Source organism: Astyanax mexicanus, unplaced genomic scaffold (assembly GCF_023375975.1).
Source record: "Astyanax mexicanus isolate ESR-SI-001 unplaced genomic scaffold, AstMex3_surface scaffold_40, whole genome shotgun sequence".
NCBI lineage: Eukaryota > Metazoa > Chordata > Actinopteri > Characiformes > Acestrorhamphidae > Astyanax > Astyanax mexicanus.
In genome coordinates, this window is record NW_026040050.1 from 635,076 (window position 1) to 651,102 (window position 16,027).

Below are 16,027 nucleotides of genomic sequence, written 5' to 3' on the forward strand. Positions count from 1 at the left end.
TAGTGCTTTACTGAAAACATTCACTAACCCAAAACAGTCAGAAAAAATCATATTAGATAAGAACAGAGCAGAGACCCAGCTCTTGAGTGGAGTTGTAGCTGTGTGTCTTACCTGGGTCATCTCACGTATAGACATCACACTGTCCAGAGCCTTCTGCAGCCTCTCATAATTCTTCTTCTGTGTCCACCCAGCCATAGAGATACACACAGTGTAAAACCCGCAAAGTGTTGAAGAGAAAATAAGAGAAGCATGAGTGATGCAGGATGAAGTGAACACCTATAATCTATATAAACACTATCGACGGAGTATGCAGAGAAGATCACTCCATTACACATAATGAAGCAGCAATTCCTACAAAACTTTACCAGTCACCTTAGGGTTGAAAGCAAGAGTTTTGGGGTCATTGGGGTCAACGACAGACGGATAGGGCTCAAAGATGATGCTTTTCCGAGGAGACTCCAGAGCAGCTCTGCACATAGCAACCAGCAGATCCACCACCTGCACCACAGCAATACAAACAGAATAAAGCAGCCGACAGGACGATACCAGGAATTCTAATTACAAATCACGTACTGTAACAGGCCTTAAAACGTATTTTGTGTTTGAAACAACAATTATACAATATAATGGAATTTACGTATTGCAACGGCTCAATTTGCGCACTGCACCATCAAACTGGAATAAAGGCACATTAGTCATGATTTAAGTGGCCGTGAACACAAAAACACTGGAACCAACAGCTCTGGGATAAAAATAGCTATTTATAGGTTTATATTTGAGTAAAATAAACATTGTTGTTTTATTCTATAAACTACAGACAACATTTCTCCCAAATTCCAAATAAAAATATTCTCATTTAGAGCATTTATTTACAGAAAATGAGAAATGACTGAAATAACAAAAAAGATGCAGAGCTTTCAGACCTCAAATAATGCAAAAAAAACAAGTTCATATTCATAAAGTTTTAAGAGTTCAGAAATCAATATTTGGTGGAATAACCCTGTTTTTTAATCACAATTTTCATGCATCTTGGCATCATGTTCTCCTCCACCAGTCTTACACACTGCTTTTGGTGCCAAAATTCAAGCAGTTCAGTTTGGTGGTTTGATGGCTTGTGATCATTCATCTTCCTCTTGATTATATTCCAGAGGTTTTCAATTTGGTAAAATCAAAGAAACTCATAATTTTTAAGTGGTGTCTTTTTTTTCTAGAGCTGTAAGGGTACATTAATTAACAGTAATTGATAAAATTTGTCTAATTATTAACTGACATTATTATAAAACATTATAAACCATTACAACATTTTTAACATACTCGTTACTATTCATTTTAATTGTTATGTATTATTATGTTCAAGCATTAACATTGAGTAATGTTTAATAATGTCTTAACTACTATCAATTAAAAATGTTTACCACAGTCTTAAGTACTGTTAATTTATGTAACTTTAGTGTAAAATGTTACCATCATTTTTTCTTTAGGTCTGACTTTTATTTCTGGTCGTGAACATAAAGCATGATTTCAAGATAGTGCTTGAAGATATCATATCAAATCATCATATATTTCTTCATTTCAGTCGATTCAATATAATACAAATATATACGAATAAAGAGTACAGTCACACGTAATCACACACGGATGGTAAGGGGTGATATGGTAAAAATTATTATATCAGGACAATTTTGCGATATATAGTATTTATTGTTTTTTTAACAAGCAGTGATTTTTACACTCTGTACAGTTGGATCAGAGTTATTTAAGCACTGCTGATATCTTTAAAAAAATGTTTAAAGCATATTGTCAATACGATAAGGTAAATTAAAACGAATAAATAAAATATTAATATACTGGGTCTTACAACTAACCATTAATCTGCTGCTGGTTAAATAGCAGAACGATGTTTCACTGTAATTAGCTCCCATGAGTTTATCAATCACTACATGTGTTATATGGTTAGCATTTTTAGCCGCAGTTCTCTGCAGTATATTTACTCACTTCTTACTTGATTTATTATCTAAAATCAGTCACTCTATAAGTTATACAGATCTTTACAGACTGTTTACAGACCTGTAAAATTCTCTAATTACAGTGGCAAGAAAAAGTATGTGAACCTTTGCAGTTTTTTGCACAATTTCTGCCTTGAAATCATAAAATCAATTGTATAGTTTCTTAATCTCATTGGGGAGTCTCTGTTGTGCTCTTGGGGTCATTTTAACTGGGTGTCCACTTCATGACAGAGAAGACACAGTCCCAAAGTGTCTCAATTTTTAGATTCTGTTGCTTTACTGTAGATTGGAGTCTTTGAAATCTGTTTGTAAATCAATATTTGGTGTAATAACCCTGTTTTTTAATCACAATTTTCATGCGTCTTGGCATCATGTTCTCCTCCACCAGTCTTACACACTGCTTTTGGATAACTTTATGGCACTGATGAAGATCAGATCACATTTTATAACTAATTTACGCACAAAATATGACATTTCAAAGGGTTCACATACTTTTTCTTGCCACTGTTTGTGCCTTTTACATTCCATTTGCAATTAATAATTGATCTACAAGGTTTAACTTTCTGGACAGCTTTTTCTGGGTTGAAGTCGGTCTACAGCTGTTTAAAACAGGTGTTTCAAGAAAGCATCTGCTTTAAACAGCACCTGAAACACATGTAAAATAATGCTTATTTTATTAGGGTTGACATATTTTAGTTTTGTGAATAAAAAAGGAGAGAAGATTACCCAATGCTCTCCTACACATTGTCAAGCTGAAACTCTGTGTTTGAGAGAGGGTGTACCTCAGCACCAGTGGCCACCTCCTCTGCTGCGCCGGACATCACGCCCAGGGTGTAGAAAGAGAACACACACAATTCTCTAGTGCAGACCGCAGGCTAGAAAAAATAAATAAATATTATTGCTAATATAAAACGCTTATTATTCTCATCATCAACATAATGACACTGGAAAAAACTGATAGCACATTCTTTACCAAGAGAAAATAAAGTCTGTAAATAAGTGAAATGTCATAACAGCAGGTTTTGCAGGCTGTATATCATCATTATGTGCTTATGTAATGCTGTTATGCACAGGTAGATACTTTATCACACAATGCAGTATCATATCAGTGCTGTCAAATCATAACCTTGGCATTCGCCCTTGAATGTAAACCATTTACCATTTTATCATGAATAGACCAGCAGAAATGACCCAAATTGGCATCAACATTCATTAAACCCTTCTGACTCTTCAGATAGCCTGTAACTGTTTTAGTTATTTTATATATTTTGTCTTATTATGTATATAATTTTATGTTTTACCTTTTAGCCTTTTATTAATTTTATTTGTTTAATAACTGGTTTAACTTTTGGCCTTTTACCTTTAAGTTCATTTATTTAATCCTTTTATTTTTATTATACTTTTTAAACTTTACTTTAGTTCCATCATTTACATTACTATATTTCTTTAATTGTGTTTAGATTTTATTATTTATCTTTGATTTATTGCTTTACATTTTAGCCTGACTGCATATCCTTGTATTCTGAATTATTTTATTTCTTCTTAATTACATTTTATCTTGTTTGCTTGTTTTTATCATTTTATTTATTATGTGTTTATAATATTATTTTTCAGTCCCTTTAATTTGGTAAATGCTCAGCTTCACTGAAAATGAGGGTTTTCCCTTAATGTATAACCGAGTGAAACTATGGACACTATGTCCAAATGTTTGTGGACACCACTACTGATGAAGGCATTCAGCTAAACTTTAAGTTCCTCACATTACTGACAGAGTCTAATGCTAGGTGTGAGTATTTATAAATACACACACACAAACATAAATACTCAGACATGTATAAAGTACTTAAGACCTGAGTAAAAGCAGTGGTGTGCAGTGAGGCCCTTCTAACCCTTCATAGCTATTGTAAGTGTAGGAATTTATTTTATAAATTAACTAAAATAAAAAAACAGCAACTAATTCAAAGCATTAGTCTGTGTTTTTTAGTTGCTACAGGACTCTTATCTGACTGACAGCAGTTTTAACCAATCAAAGCCTTTTAAAATGGCGTCTGCCCCCACGTGACTGCGTGACCCTTCTCCTGATTTTGAGAAGGGTGTAGTAATGAGTCTATTAGCAAAGTCGAAGCAAGTCTAACCAATCAGATTCATGATTTTCACTACGGGGGCGGGGCCATGGCTGTGTAACCCCTTCTCAGCACTGTGTTGAAGGTGTTACGCGCTGCTTTGCCATGATGGTTGCAGAAGGGGTACCCACTATATTAAAAGTAGTTTATATAGTATAGTAGTATAGTATAGTAATAAATGTAGTATATAGTATATAGTATAGTAGTCATATAGTAAATGCAGTATATAGTTATTACAGAAAGCTGTGGAAAGTGGAGGCAGAACAGGAGCAGTGAGATCTTCTTATAACATCAGCTTGATCTCTTTATTCACTTAATGATGAGCAGCTTCACCAAAACCTGATACTTAAGTACAATACTGTAAAAATACTCCAGTAGACAGATGTTAGTACTTAGGTACAGTAGTAAAGTAGTTCTTCTTCCTTACTCTACATCTCTGTAAATACAGATCTAGCTTTTAACAAGAAAATAAAAATAAGAATTAGATCTTATTGCATTCCACAAATTTCATTTGGTCTATTCACAGTGAATTTTCAGACAGTGTAAACCGTCAGATTTACATTAAGGTAAAAAAAAGAAAAATCTTATTTTTATAGTTGTTTCTACTTTTTTCATTTAAATAATACATTTGTAATTATGGCTCTAAAATGAAATTCAGGGTCTTAATGTATTTCTGGGATTAAGTAAAAGATGATTGATTACTTTTGGAACTGTTGCTACAATAGGGGAAGTGCACTGGGATTGTTCTGGCTGCTGAAAGTGTCAGTGTGTATTTTCTGTAACACCTTTAACATGGATCCATTCTGAAAGACGTGCTGTTCATCACACACCACACAGTACTCATTCAGTGTGGGGATGCGCTGCTCCGAATATTTCATTATCTGGGAGGAGAGAAAGAGGAGAAAGATAAAAGAAAGGAATATGATGTACAGCTACCTACTGAACATGAACACAACAACACACCGGAAAACATTTTTTCTTGTTTCCTGTCTTTCCACTTTCCTCACATTTGTGTAGTGTAGTGTAGTGTGTACTGTTGTTTACAGTAGATCAAGCTTTTGGTAGTAGTTACATGTATAAGGCATTACAGTTAGCTGTATTTTTAATGCTGTTAGATAAACTAAATAATTAGTTATTGTTAAAAACAAATTTAAAGCTGCTTTCCTGTCACATTTTAACTACTGCAAAAAACCTCTCCAAACCAAAACGTTACAAGAGAAGGAAAAACTTTTCTTCATTTTTAAGAAATCAGTGGAAAAAATATTTTATTGAATTTCCATTCACACTGTAAAGAACAGCCAGATTGAAAATTGGAGAAACAATAGCATTGCGCAATAGAAACAATACACGTAACTAAAAATGACCTCTGACCACTTTGTATCCTAAGCCTAAAGAGAAACACCGAGGTATAAATGTGTAAAACAGTGTAAAGTGTATGGGGGTGGGGTTGTTATTGTGCTAAACAAAACCTTTCACCTCTTTAACACACAACAAACCAACAGTTAACATTTAATTAACATATATATTACATTTTTAAAGTTAATTTCTTAGTTATCTAAAATCTGGCAAAAACACCACATCACAAACACACAGATGAGTAACTTAAATGTGAGATAAAAACTACAATGCCACACCACTAATGATTTTTGCAGGTTTATGATACATTATTAATGCTGCTGCATGAAGCATGCATCTTTACTAGTGAGCAGAATGCAAAATTATCATGTTAGCATGTTTTTTGTTTCACATTTACTGAAATGAACCCTACTGCTGCACACAAAGAAGCCATGCCTGAAGATGATCTTTCCATACTGTAAGATGACTGTCCTGTCTTCTGACGATAACAACCATTAACAATTAAAACATTATGAAAGGAAAGCGCCACTGTATTAAAGCTGAAAGGAGGCGAAGCTGGAGCGACCCAGAGCCTTCTGTACCTGCACTAAGAAACCGTACTCCAGAGTGGGGATGTTCTTGCAGTGTCCGCCCGCCTGGGATGAGAAAAACAATTCAATCAGCTGCCGCGTGGTAATCTGCGCAGGGGCCCTGCCCGCCGGGACTGCCACAGTCTGATGAGTCAATGAAGACAGAGCATTATGGGAAAGGGCGCCAGCCAGCCACGACAGGCAGAGGGAGACGAGGGGGAGAGAGAGATGGAGAGAGGCTGGGGAGAAGCTGAAGGGGGGAATTTAAACTGTCCTCTCTGTCACCGTTACCTGAACTTATTCAAGTTCATATTTTCAGATGTGAGCTGAGCTCTCATTTATTCACCTGAGGTCTGTCTGGAAGCCTGCAGCTCTGCAGTGCAGAAATACAGAAGAACGGATCCAGAACTATAAATTAAGTTACCTGTTTATTTGGTACTCCAGCCTTGTACCTACAAGTATTGGATATGTTATCCAAAAGCAGTGTGTAAGACTGGTGGAGGAGAACTTATATATATATATATAGATAGTATGATTATATCATTGTATAACAACACTGATAATTACGACCTGACTACAACAAGCTAAAACACTGTTTCTGCTGCATCCAGCCTCATAACGTTACCTGGACATTAACTACAGATATGACCTTATTTACAGTGGTGTGCAGTGAGGCCCTTCTAACCCTTCAGAGAAGGGTGACAATAAATGCATGTAAATAATTACATAATTTTTAATCAGGAAATATATATCACAGCTATTGTAAGTGTAAGAATATATTTTATAAATTAACTAAAATAAAAAAAACAGCAACTAATTTTAAAGCGTTAGTCTGTGTTTTTTAGTTGCTACAGGACTCTTATCTGACTGACAGCGGTTTTAACCAATCAAAGCTTTTTAAAATGGCTTCTGCCCCCACGTGACTGGTTGACCTTTCTCCTGATTTTGAGAAGGGTGTAGTAATGAGTCTGTTAGCAAAGTCGTAGGACAATCTAACCAATCAGATTCATGATTCACTCCGGGGGGCGGGGCCATGGCTGTGTAACCCCTTCTCAGCGCTGTGGTGAAGGAGTTACGCGTTGCTTAGTCATAAACGGAGCTCATGCTGAATTAGTTCAATAGTTAGCGAACTATCAGGGAATTGCGGCTGCAAATCAGACAGATATTGTGTCACATCATATTAAAAAGCTTTTTCTTTTTCTTCAATGTGGAACTAATTCACAATAATAGGCCGCCTGACTGGTGAGTTTTTGTGTGTACCTAATGTTTTGGCTGCCCTGGTGTACTGTAGACATACAAATGAGTGATCTTTGTTTTTTTATTTATTGTTGGGTCTGTTGTATACTTTTGTATTTTGTAGCTGTATTTGAGGGCTGTTAATGTTTGTTCAGTTCATATAATTCAGTCAAGACAGAGAATATGTAGTTATTGTAATATTTATCTATGTGTCACTTGGTGGGGATGGTGGCGGGGAGTTGGGCGGATGGTTTGCAGAAGGGGTACCCACTATATTCACTGCACGCCTCTGCTTATTTACAAATGTAAAAAAACACTTCTGAAACTAGGATTTAAAATTCACAGACTTCTGTCCATTTTAGCTGAATCACCAAAACAACAGGCTGACTGTTTTAACAGTAAAGGTAAGCTGCTGTAATCAATGAAACTTGCTTAGTGCTTAGCACTGCAGACTTTACTGTTTTTAAAGCAGTAAAGTACGACTGGACCGTACAATTGGATGATCCTAAAAAAATACCTTGTCATTGGGAACTACTGTACAAAGCTCTGCATGTATTTTATATGATTTTTAATTTTAAGATCAAAATATTCTCAACACTATGGTAAAACCGTGTCTCGGGCAGTGCATTCATAAACATTTGGTGCAGTATATTTCTGTAAGAAAGAGTTTTTAGAGGTTTTACAGTTTTTTTTACTTTCAACAGCAGGCTTTAATTCTACTACATTTATCTGACATTTAAGATTTTCATGAGATATTACACATGTAAAAACAACAGTAGAGCCCTAAAGCCCAACATTATAATAATAATAATAATAATAATAATAATAAATAAATAAATTAGAAAAAATAAAAACACATATCTCTATATATATATATATATTGTGGCGGCTCTGGGTTGTGTGTGTGGCTGCCTGTAGGCATGTTTCTGTTCTTCTGTGTGTGTGGCCTTATGTGTTCTGTTGTGCTATGTGTGCTGTGTTGCTCTAGCCTACGTAGTTGGTACCTCCCCCGTAACCTAGGGTATGGGGAGGGGCCATGCAGATGGGTGCTGTTTAGGGCACTCACCATAAAGTAAGTGAGTAGTGAGTTTAGTCACTTGGTTCTGTTGGTAGCCTATTTGGGGTAGAATGGTTTTAGCTCTCCTAGTCTTGTTAAAGACTGTAAGTGAGTGGCAAGCCTGTTCAATAAAGGAGCTGTTGAGTATTCAGCATGAGTCTCACGGGTCTTCCTTCCTCTTCCACGCCACATTTGGTGTCAGAAGTGACCCTGCTGGAAGATATTGAGATGCTGGCAGGGGAAATCGAACGGCTGAGGAGGAAGACAGCGGACCAACGGACTAGAGGCAAGGCTCTCCAGCGGATTGGACTCGGACCTGACGGCGCCAGCGGGCTGTTCGGAGGTCGTGGCCGGGGAGAGGACGACGCGAGCACGGCGGCGCTGGCTCCCAGAGCGGATGGCGCGAGGACGGCGGCGCTGGCTCCCAGAGCGGATGGCGCGAGGACGGCGGCGCTGGCTCACGGAGCGGATGGCACGAGGACAGCGGCGCCGACTCGCGAAACGGACGGCGCGATGATGGCGGCGCAAGCCTCCGGGATGGCGGGCTTGACGGCTCAACCCCGCCTTACCCCCTATGACGGCAGCACTGACTGGACAGTCTTCGAAGCTCAGCTGGAGATCGTGGCGGGGGCGGTGCGGGCTGGACGGACGCCAAGACGGCAGCCAACCTCTGCCTGGCGCTGCAGGGCGACGCGCTGAGGGTACTGATCGAACTCCCCGCCGAGTGCCGCTGCGAGCTGCCTGAACTGACGCGGGCGGCCACCAAAATGCTAGTGGCGGACAGACGCCGACAGCAGGGAGAGACACTGGGCGTGCTGGCATCGGAGATGGCCCTGCTAACCCGCCAAAGCTTACCCCAGAGGAGTCTCGCGTTGGATCACTTTCTGCGCGCCCTCGAGCCGAGCGAGCTGCGCAAACATGTGAGGCTGGCCGACCCGCAGACCCTGGAGTCCGAGGTGGAGGTGGCGGAGCGGTCCGAACTCATCCTCTCAAGCCATCCTGGACCGTGGGGGGCGTCGCCGGTTGCCCGTGATTCGCAGAGGAGGGGTCGGAGCCGGTCTGATGCCCAACTGGAGTGCTGGCGCTGCGGGGGGCGTGGCCACAAGCGAGCGCACTGCAGCCGGCCGGGAAACGGAGCCGGGACCACCCAGTGAGGGTTACGGTGGCCCCAGGAACGCTATGCTTACCCTCGGGATCTGCTTCCGGAACTGCTGGACTCAGCGGCTACTTCCTGAGATGCACATTGAATGGAGTGACGGTGAACGCGCTGGTGGACACGGGCTCGTCAGTCTCACTGATACGGCCCGAGCTCGCGACGGAGGTAGCGGGCGAGTTCGTGAATGACAACAGCCAGCGCATCGCTCTCTCTTCAGTCACTGGGGAGCCTATAGGTTTCCTAGGATTAACGGAGTTGACGATTGATGTCGGCAAGGGGCCCTTTCAACAACAGTTCTGGGTAGGACGCATCAACGACCCGTGCATTCTGGGCAAGGACCTGCTCTCACGCGTCGGAGCTATCATTGACTGTGCAAGGGGCTCGGTGCTGGTGACTGGACTCCCTGTAGAGCTACGTGACGAGTTAGGGGTAAGTGAACTGGTGGGAGGGAATGTGTGTGATTCGGTGCGAGATACGGTCGAGGGTCGGTTGGATGCGGGGTTGAGTGTAGATCCGATAAAGGAGATGCTGGAGCGCAGTTGTGTGGGTTTATCTGGTCCCCAACAACTCCGTTTGCGCGAACTGATCAGCCGTTTTCGCACGAGTTTCGCTGTGTCTGAGCGCGAGTGTACTAAAACTAACCCTGCGGTTCATTCGATAAACACGGGTGACGCCCAGCCCATCAGGCTGAGGCCGCACTGTCTGGCGTTAGCAAAGCGCAGAGCAGTTAGTCCGCGAGATGGCGAGTACGGGCATTATTGAGCCTTCGAGCAGCCCGTGGTCGGCCCCGGTGGTCCTTGCGAAAAAGAAGGATGGAAGTTGGCGCTTTTGCGTGGATTATCGGCGACTTAACGCTGTCACGAAGCTTGACTCCTACCTGCTCCCCAGGATCGACGATACACTGGACCAGCTGTCTGGCTCAGCCTGGTTCAGCTCGTTAGACCTGAGGAGCGGATATTGGCAGGTGCCCCTTGCGGCGGGTGATAGGGAGAAAACCGCTTTCTCGCTCGGCTCAGCCCTGTGGCATTTCACGGTGCTTCCGTTCGGATTGTGTAACTCGCCGGCTACTTTTGAGCGTCTTATGGAGCGTGTTTTATGCGGGGTTCCGCGGTCGTGCTGCGTCGTTTATTTGGATGATGTCTTGGCGCACGGAACCGACTTCGACTCCGCACTGTCTCACCTTGAAATGGTGCTCGGCGCGATTCAGGCGGCTAACCTGAAGCTCAATCCGGCAAAGTGTAATCTGCTAAGGCAGCGCGTGAGCTTCCTGGGCCACGTAGTGAGCGGTGCTGGCGTGGAAACCGATCCCAAAAAGACGGAGGCGGTCCGTGACTGGCCCACACCGCGAGACGCAAAAATGGTTCGCAGCTTCGTGGGGCTCGCCTCGTATTACAGGCGGTTTATTAGGGGGTTCGCAGACGTGGCAGCGCCGCTTCATGCTCTGACTAAGCCTAGTGTGAAATTCCGCTGGTCTGACGAGGCAGAGCGGGCATTCGAGGAGCTAAAAAGCCGCCTGTGCAATGCTCCGATTATAGCGTATCCGAAGGTGTCTGAGAGTTTCATTGTGGATACTGATGCGAGCGACCACGGCCTCGGAGCAGTCCTGTCGCAGGTTCAGGATGGCTCCGAGCGCGTAATAGCGTACTATAGCCGCCGCCTGGACAAGGCGGAGCGCAACTATTGCGTAACGCGCCGGGAACTACTCGCGGTGGTCGAAAGCCTTAAACATTTCCGAGGGTACGTGTATGGGGTGCCCTTTCTGCTGCGCACTGACCACGCCTCGCTACAGTGGCTCATGCGTTTCCGCGAGCCCGAGGGCCAACTCGCGCGCTGGTTATCTAGACTCCAGGAGTTTCGTTTTGAGGTTGTGCACCGCCCGGGCCGTGGCCACAGTAACGCGGATGCTTTGTCGTGCCGGCCGTGTGTGGCTGCCGACTGCAAACATTGTGCTCGTGCTGAGGAGAAATCTGCTGAGACTGCGCGCTGCGCTGCAATCTCCGGGGATGTTACTGGCGCTGTCGGGGTGGCTCAGGTGTCCAACGCTTCTATTGGCCTGGGTGTAGAACCGACGTGGAACTCTTCTTGCACTGCTGTGATGTGTGCGCTGCCAAGAAGGGCCCCTCGAGAGCGCCCCGCGCCCCACTTCACCCTTACCAGTGCGGCAGCCCGATGGAGCGGGTGGCCGTGGACGTGCTGGGCCCCTTTCCGGTGACAGACTCTGGAAATCGCTTTGTTCTGGTGGCGATGGACTATTTCACGAAGTGGCCAGAGGCCTACGCGGTGCCGGACCAAGGGGCGGTCACTACTGCGGATATCCTGGTGTGGGAGTTCTTTTGCAGATTCGGGGTTCCGGAAGAACTGCACAGCGACCAGGGGAGAAATTTTGAGTCGGAGGTCATGGCGGAGGTCTGCCGCATCCTGGGAATCCATAAGACCAGGACGACGCCCCTTCATCCGCAGAGTGACGGACTGGTGGAACGTTTTAACCGCATGCTGGCGGCGCAGTTCGCCATGGTGTCGGACAAGAACCAGCGTGACTGGGACAGGCACCTGCCGGTAGTGCTGCTGGCCTGTCGCTCCGCTGTGCAGGAGACGACGGGATTCACGCCGGCTCTGCTTATGTTCGGGCGCGAACTGAGGACGCCGGTCTCCCTGGCTTTTGGGGCACCTCCTGACGGGGGCGGGTACGCTTCGGACACGCCCACTTTCATCTCGGACCTTATGTCTTCGCTGGAATTAGCGCACCGTCTAGCGCGCTCCAACCAGTCTGCTGCCGGGCAGAAGCAGAAGCGTGCGTACGACACGCGCTGCTTTGGGGACCCGTTGGCGTTGGGGGCGAGGGTTTGGCTATATAACCCTCAGCGGAAGAAGGGACTATGCCCGAAGCTCCAGTCGGCCTGGGTGGGTCCGTGCTTGGTGCTGTCCAGGCTGGGAGAGGTGGTGTATAAGATCCGGTGGGGCAGACGCACTATGATTGTGCACCGTGATAGGCTGGCCCCCTATAGGCAGAGACTGTCGGACACTGTGGACGGTGGTGCGGAACCTGCCGGCCTTGCACTCTGGCTCTTCGGAGCCGCTGGCAGGCGGTGCCGTGCCCGGCCCCTCCAGGCTGCCGCGGGCACGGAGGCCGCCCGCCCGCCTTAATGACTTTGTTTGCGACTGATTGTAAAAAAAAAAAAAATAAAAAATGTTTTGTTGTACACGGGGTTTGTGTTGGGTTGGTGGGGTCGCCGGGACGGCTGACCCTTGGGAGGGGGCCTATGTGGCGGCTCTGGGTTGTGTGTGTGGCTGCCTGTAGGCATGTTTCTGTTCTTCTGTGTGTGTGGCCTTATGTGTTCTGTTGTGCTATGTGTGCTGTGTTGCTCTAGCCTACGTAGTTGGTACCTCCCCCGTAACCTAGGGTATGGGGAGGGGCCATGCAGATGGGTGCTGGTTAGGGCACTCACCATAAAGTAAGTGAGTAGTGAGTTTAGTCACTTGGTTCTGTTGGTAGCCTATTTGGGGTAGAATGGTTTTAGCTCTCCTAGTCTTGTTAAAGACTGTAAGTGAGTGGCAAGCCTGTTCAATAAAGGAGCTGTTGAGTATTCAGCATGAGTCTCACGGGTCTTCCTTCCTCTTCCACGCCACAATATATATATGTATAGCGCAGGCTATAGTGTGGTATACTCACTATATAATGCTAATGCTGCTCCAGTGCTAGCCGGGGTTAGGAGCAGGCTACAGACTAATAATACTCGCCTCTGAACTAAAGAGTTAGCGCTTAGCGCAGTTAGCAGCTAATGCTAATACTGCTTGGTGCTGGAGAACTAAACTGAAACTCCTGTATAAATCTGTACTTCAGAGGAGTGGCTTTACTGCTCCTTAATACCTGACTGGAAAAAAGATCATACATAAGGCCCACCGGATTATAAGGCACACTAACTTTTAAAAGATGTAAGGATTTTCAGTACATCAATCTAGTTTGTAAAATGACTGGACAGAAGAGGTGTTTGTGTTTTGGAGAGGTGGGAGGATAACCTGAGTTTTAGGGCTTTTGGAAGATCAAATATAATGAAAATTCGCCGCTACTGTATATATTACTTTATTCTGAACTCAAATACATAGAGCAGACACGGCTTTGTGGACAACTTCACAGATAAGCATTTATGTCCTTCAGTTTGGGATCTTAATTTATGCAGTCCTTCCTCTGCCCTGTTTTAAAACACTGGTTTGTATAGCGAGCGCTTTGCTTTTATTGGGACCAAGTTTTAAGAAAATAGTGAATGGCGTATTGGTGCCATCTAAAGGCCAGAGCAGGAAACGCGGCTGGACAAAAACACATTTGATTTTTTTTTCAATTAATCATCTTGTGATAATTATCCCAGGATAATTAGTTTAAGAAAAACAAATCTAATGAGCTTCCTGTCCTTTTTTGTTTTAAATAAATCAAAGTATCAAAGGACACTACAATTCTCAGATGTCTGATTGTAGAGGGCTGTGTTGATGACAGATTCACATATATTAGCTATGTACATTTCTGTATCTAAAAAAAGTTACATTTACCAGATGTTTTATTTTTTGGGGAGATTCTTGTCTTTATGTCCTCATATTTAACGGCATCATCCAGACATACTGATACGTTTAGAAGTTTCATTTTGTCCTTACAATAGTAATTTTCAGATAATAACAAATGGAATACATTGCTCCTGAATGCATATTTATTTCATCTTGTGATTTTTGAAAGTTGATGCTAAGTTATGACTATGCAGATTATCAGGTATACCTACCTACCACATTTTGTGAGAATTTGGTTTAAGCTTTGTTTAAATATATCCTATATTACACAAATTATAACACTCCTCTTATTGTATTGAATTTTTTACAATACATTATTTTACAACAATAAACAAAAAAAGCTGCATTTCACTCTGGATATGGTGTGTGAGAGTGTATGTTCACACTTTATATTTTAATGTTTACTGCAGTTCAGGCTGTATTAACTACCTCCTGAGGGGATATATAACAGTATATTGAGAATTATGTAATCTGCACAAATCTCTGTTCAAAATAAATTAACTAATGGAAACCCCGCCCCTTTTTAAAATTAGAAATTCTCTGCCATCATTTTCTTGGTCTGGATTAACTTTTCTTAAGCCTTTACTGTAAAATTACAATGGCTCTGTGACCGTACCCAAAGCAGCGATATCACATCATAATAAACTGACATGAATATCAGGGATAAATTCTTATTCACTTATGTCTGGGAAGCAAGCTTTTATTCAGTAAAAGTTATTAGCCTTTAGAAAAAATACTGTATAAACAAGCAAATAAACTAGGGCTGCACGATATTGGAAAAAGTGATATGTTTCCTTATCTTTTGTTTTTCTGTAATACATACTGCGGTGTAAAACTTTGTTTTACCAAATTTCTCCAGACATTCAATGATTTAACATGATATTAATAATGCACTCTGTGGAGGATACAGCTCTGAAAAAAGACCACTTAAAATTATGAGTTTCTTTGATTTTACCAAATTGAATATAATCAAGAGGAAGATGGATCATCACAGCCATTAAACCAAACTGAACTGCTTGAATTCATGCACCAGGAGTAAAGCAGCATAAAGTTATCCAAAAGCAGTGTGTAAGACTGGTGGAGGAGAACATGATGCCAAGATGCATGAAAACTGTGATAAAAAAAAAAAGTTATTCCACCAAATATTGATTTCTGAACTCTATGAATATGAACTTGTTTTCTTTGCATTATTTGAGGTCTGAAAGCTCTGCATCTTTTTTTGTTATTTCAGACATTTCTCATTTTCTGCAAATAAACGCTCTAAATCACAACATTTGTTTTTAGATTATAGAATAAAACAACAATGTTCATTTTACTCAAAGATTTATCTAGAAATAGCAAAATCAGAAGAAAAAAACTGATTCTGAAACTGGAGTGGTCTCTGATTTTTTTTTTCCAGAGCTGTATGTCATGAAAATGGATAATGTTGCTAAATTTCCTTTTGGATTAAGCAAGTTGTGGCATAATATGCACGGTTTAATTTGTCTAAAGTAAAATTGCCAGGTCTCGGTTTTGTTCTCAAATTTCTACATTCCAATCCAGATTTTTTTTTCTATTTTTTTGTTTTTCTGAAATCCTTTTTTAAGGCCTCAATTTTCTTATTTTGTCCATGTTCTCCACATTTTAAAACCATAGGGCCCTACACTGCATGCCCTGCAATGTGAATGCTGCGTTTACTGACATATCGATGCCGATGATCAAATGATATATTGTGCATAAAATAAACAGGACACTGTGATCTGACATGAATATGTTAACTCAGTCACTTTTAAATGTAAAATTATACTAATGTGTAAATATGTCAATAATATAGTACTGAATTACAGTTATGGCTATATATTTTTGCTTCACTATTCTGCAGTCTTTCATTTCTCACATCTCACAGGTGTTTCTGCAGGAGTACTGAGTAAGAACTGATCAGTAACTGAGAGCAGGGTCCCCCCGCAGGTCACAGGATCTAACAGGACTGG

At 42.4% G+C, this 16,027-nt stretch overlaps 1 protein-coding gene across 8 annotated transcripts in view; it reads right to left on the minus strand.

Annotated features, from left to right (window-relative positions):
- Positions 1-16,027, minus strand: part of LOC103045710 (protein mono-ADP-ribosyltransferase PARP6) — a 57,407-nt gene that overhangs the window by 23,727 nt on the left and 17,653 nt on the right. For 6 of the 8 annotated variants that reach the window (XM_049473603.1, XM_049473600.1, XM_049473601.1 and 3 more), the window contains 5 exons: positions 6,067-6,198; positions 4,915-5,010; positions 2,789-2,881; positions 373-498; positions 112-177 (listed from right to left, as the gene is read on the minus strand). In XM_049473603.1, coding sequence (XP_049329560.1) covers positions 112-177; positions 373-498; positions 2,789-2,881; positions 4,915-5,010; positions 6,067-6,198 — 513 coding nt within the window. The remainder of the gene's footprint in view (positions 1-111; positions 178-372; positions 499-2,788; positions 2,882-4,914; positions 5,011-6,066; positions 6,199-16,027) is intronic. The other 2 variants (XM_049473602.1, XM_049473604.1) reach the window with 2 other exon arrangements.